Source organism: Carassius auratus, chromosome 21 (genome assembly GCF_003368295.1).
Source record: "Carassius auratus strain Wakin chromosome 21, ASM336829v1, whole genome shotgun sequence".
In the NCBI taxonomy this organism is placed as follows: Eukaryota; Metazoa; Chordata; class Actinopteri; order Cypriniformes; family Cyprinidae; genus Carassius; species Carassius auratus.
Window position 1 is genome coordinate 14,882,353 of NC_039263.1, and position 4,271 is coordinate 14,886,623.

Below are 4,271 nucleotides of genomic sequence, written 5' to 3' on the forward strand. Positions count from 1 at the left end.
GGACCGGGTCGTTGTAGCAATGTGGTCTGTGAAGCTTATCTGATGATCCATCACAACACCTAGGTTTCTGGCTGTCCTCGAAGGAGTAGTGGTTGATGAGCCCAGCTGTATAGAGAAGTTGTGATGAAGCAATGGGTTAGCTGGAATCACCAGGAGTTCTGTCTTTGTAAGGTTAAGCTGAAGGTGATGGTCATTCATCCAGCTAGAAATGTCACTCAGACAGGCTAAAATGTGAGCAGCTACCTTTGGGTCATCTGGCTGGAATGAGAAGTAGAGTTGGGTGTCATCAGTGTAGCAGTGATAAGAAAAGCCATGCTTCTGAATGACAGATCCTAATGATGTCATGTACTGTAGATGGAGAAGAGAAGTGGTCCAAGTACTGAGCCTTGAGGAATCCCAGTAGCAAGGTGGTGTGACTTTGAAACATCACCCCTCCAAGACACACTGAAGGATCTGTCAGAGAGGTAGGACTCAACCCACAGTAGTGCAGTTCCAGAGATGCCCATCTTTCTGATGGTGGACAAGAGAATCTGGTGATTAACAGTGTCAAAAGCAGCAGACAGGTCCAGTAAGATGAGTACCGAGGATTTTGAAGCTGCTCTTGCTAGTCGCAGGGCTTCAGTAACCAAGAGCAGAGCAGTCTCAGTTGAGTGGCCACTTTTGAAGCCAGATTGGTTGCTGTCCAGGAGGTTGTTCTGTACAAGGAACATAGAAAGCTGGCTGAACACAGCTCGCTCAAGTGTCTTTGCAATGAATGGAAGAAGGGATACCGGTCTGTAGTTTTCAAGGAGCGCTGGATTTAGAGATGGTTTCTTGAGCAGTGGGCTTACCCGAGCCTGCTTGAATGCTGAGGGAAATGTTCCAGAGTGAAGAAGAGATCGCTTAAAGGAGGTGAGTGGGGATCGGATCAAGTGGACAAGTAATTGTAATGTTCAGACGATTACAATTAGAATTGATTGGCAAGCAGCTGCAGTTACTTCTGTTTAATGCGGTATTGATTTTATTAATGTTTTCAATAAAAAGCAACCTATCTACAATGAACAGAGAGAGAGAGAGTTAGAAACAAAATATGGTGGGAAAGCAACGTAAAAAAAGGGCACCAAGCTTCTCGTCAGAGGAACTTGAAGTTTTGCCGGACCTTGCCACCAGGTCGGAGATCACACCCCTATGGTCCACTATAACCTGCACGTTTATGGCCGCGTATCCCTTTCGTGATATATATGCCTAATCAATCACTGATGGATAGGCGATAGGGATGAGTATGACATCCACCAGGCCCAAGACGCTGGGGATGCCAGCAATGGCATGACAGCCCTGCTGCACCTTCTTGACCTCCTGACATGTTGCCAGCAGCCGGATGTAATCCCCAGCATGGCGCAGAAGGGCGTTGGTGACCGTGTGGACACACCTCTACCCCGAGGTCTTGCTTACGCCATAGCCCTCTCCCACGACCTCGATGAAGCTACCTGTGGCAAAAAACCTTAGCGCTGCAAGGCTTAAAGCGAAATTCCACCACGTTAGCCTGGCAAGCGCAGGTCTGAGAAGCTCCAGCAGCTCCATAATGAATTGTCTTGGGAGGCAAAATCTTTTAATATAGCCACGTCATTCAAAATGTCAAAATGTTTAATCCAATTGACATGGACTAAACGGCTCCTTGGCCGGCGCCGTCTTTGATTCAATGCAAGGACACGCTGGATCGCTTACTGGACACCACCATGCTTACCCATTTATAAATCTTAGCCATTTAGAGCCAAATTGTTTGCCAGATTTTAATAATCAAAAGTGATTGCCAATGTAAACACTTTAATGACATTATGAAATAGCCTAGGCTAATTACCACCATATTAGTTCTAATACCAAATAAAGTCAACTTCATAAATAAGCCTGTATCCATTGCGAACATATTTTATTATTAGTCTTAAAATGTTCATACCATAAAATCATTGTTGTCATACCATAGTTTGACTTGTACTGCGCTGCGCTGATTTCTAAAGACTGCTGCACAGTGGCGGTGACTAGCGTCTTGAGCTCAAACAACGCTAAGAGAGAGCTTACGAATGGTCCAGACCAACCTTATGAAAGTGTGACTTACAGGAGATATACTTAGCATACATACGTGTCGGGAATCGTGCCATAAGGTTAAGAGAGAGGTTAAGGAATAGGTTAAGAACTACTTAGCAATAAGAACGTTTTGGGGAACCAGGCCCGGGTTTGTGTGAAGGGCTTGAAGGCAGCATAATTAAAAATAAAAACACATAACTAACCAGTAATTTAATAATTTCATTTATAATCAGAATAATAAGGGTTGCTTCATTAGATTCTATTAAGTCTGATTATTGGCAATAATTGCATAATTTGTGTCACAAATTATAATTTTTAAGCAAAATAGTATCTATTTAAATATCAGTACTTTTTAAATATATACTATTTCAATTAAACATTTTTGTAATTCAATCAAAAAAGAATGTAAACAGGAAAATGCAAGAGTGGATCTGTGAGCAGTGAAAACATAATTTTTTTCTAGAATGTTTTATGATACTGTGCCTAATGCTGTTCATACAGTATGTTTACAAATTGTGCATAGTTGTTCTCCGTTACAGTTCATTAATAAAATGCTAACATTTGCATGTCTGTAGTACATCAAGACATTTACTAGGTTTTTATGCCTTTTTGAGATTCCTATATGTTCACTCTTGTGGAAATGCATGAGGCAAAAACTCTACGCACTGCTCTAATATTCAGTCCATATATTAAAGGATTGAACAGAGGTGGGACTAACACCAGTTCTAGAGCCAAAAAATTGCGGAGACTTTCTGAAATATCATTTGAACCATATCTGCTATACATAACATCAAAAAGCAAAGCAAAAGTATAATTGATCAGTGATAATATGTGTGGCAGACATGTTTGCCAGAATTTCCTTCTATTTTCTAAAGATGCTTTACATGCAGAGATCAGTTTAACATAGGACACAATGATGATAACAGCACAGCAACAAAATATAACAGCAACAATATATCCATAGACATTATTAACAAAAGATGAGGCACAAGACAGTTTTACAATTGACCAGTTGTCACAATATAATTTGTCGATATGAAATTTACAAAATGGCCTAAGGTTTGATAACAGGATTGCTGGAATCACAGAGAAGTTAGGAACAATCCAGGAGAACAGAATTAATTTCACACAGGTGTTTTTAGTTAATTTGGAATGATAGTCTAAAGGTTTGCATATGGCGACATACCTATCATAAGACATCACTGTTAATATGGTAAACTCACACAGTAAAGAGCTGTAAATAACATAGCATTGCAGAGCACACATATGAGCAGAGATCATGTATGAATCCAATAATAAATCAGACAGAAATTTTGGATAAAAACCTGAAGCTCCATAAACTCCATTTACAGACAGATGACACAAGAATATGTACATTGGTTCATGAAGAGATTTCTGCATGATAATGACCATAACTAGACGAATGTTAATTGATAATATAAGCAAATAAATGAAAAGAAAACAAGTGAAATATATATGCCAATATGATTTAGATTCTTTGGGCATCATAAGAGTCAGTCTCAAAGGATAAGACATGTTATCCACCAAGTTAAGGATATTCATCCAAATCACACAAAACAATAATATTCTGCAATAAAAAAATGCATATGAGATGATATTAATACGTTTACACTAAAATTGCTATATACATCCAGTTCATATGTTAATGAGACTTTAAGTTTGAGTTTGGGGAGAAAAGGGCAAACCATCAGATCGACAAATCGGAAGCTGTGTGTCTGTATGTGGAGAGCTGAAAGTCTTTGGTTTTATAACATCTTTTTTTCAGTTGGGAAATCATCTGAAGATATTATGAAACATCTTGGGATTCATTATAATTATGTCCTTTAAATATGCCACTGAGTGCTTAACTTTAGGGTTAAAAAGGCAACAAAACCAAATAACTTTTCCACACTAATATATATATATATTGTTATAATTCGTAAAAGTTGTACCCACCAACTGGTGACTGACACTGTTACACAGACAAGCGAATACTGATCTTTACAGGTGCATCCAAATAAATTAGAATATGGTGGAAAAGTTAGTTTATTATATAAGACTGAATTCTTTGTTTTTTTTTATTGTGATGATTTTGGCTCACATTTAACAAAAATCCACCAATTCACTAACTCAGCAATTTAGAATACTTCATAAGACCAAAAAAAAAAAAAAAAAAAACATTTTTAGTTTAGTTAGTTTATTGTTGGCCT

At 38.4% G+C, this 4,271-nt stretch overlaps 1 protein-coding gene across 1 annotated transcript; it reads right to left on the reverse strand.

Annotated features, from left to right (window-relative positions):
• Positions 1-2,679: 2,679 nt before the first annotated feature.
• Positions 2,680-3,624, reverse strand: LOC113038104 (olfactory receptor 5M3-like). Its single transcript, XM_026195306.1, has one exon. The coding sequence runs from the start codon at positions 3,622-3,624 to the stop codon at positions 2,680-2,682; it is 945 nt and encodes a 314-aa protein (XP_026051091.1).
• Between the last annotated feature and the right edge of the window lie 647 nt (positions 3,625-4,271).

Bases quoted from the DNA above. Each gene is read 5' to 3' on its own strand.
- LOC113038104 (XM_026195306.1), bottom strand. From the start codon at position 3,624: ATGAATATCCTTAACTTGGTGGATAACATGTCTTATCCTTTGAGACTG.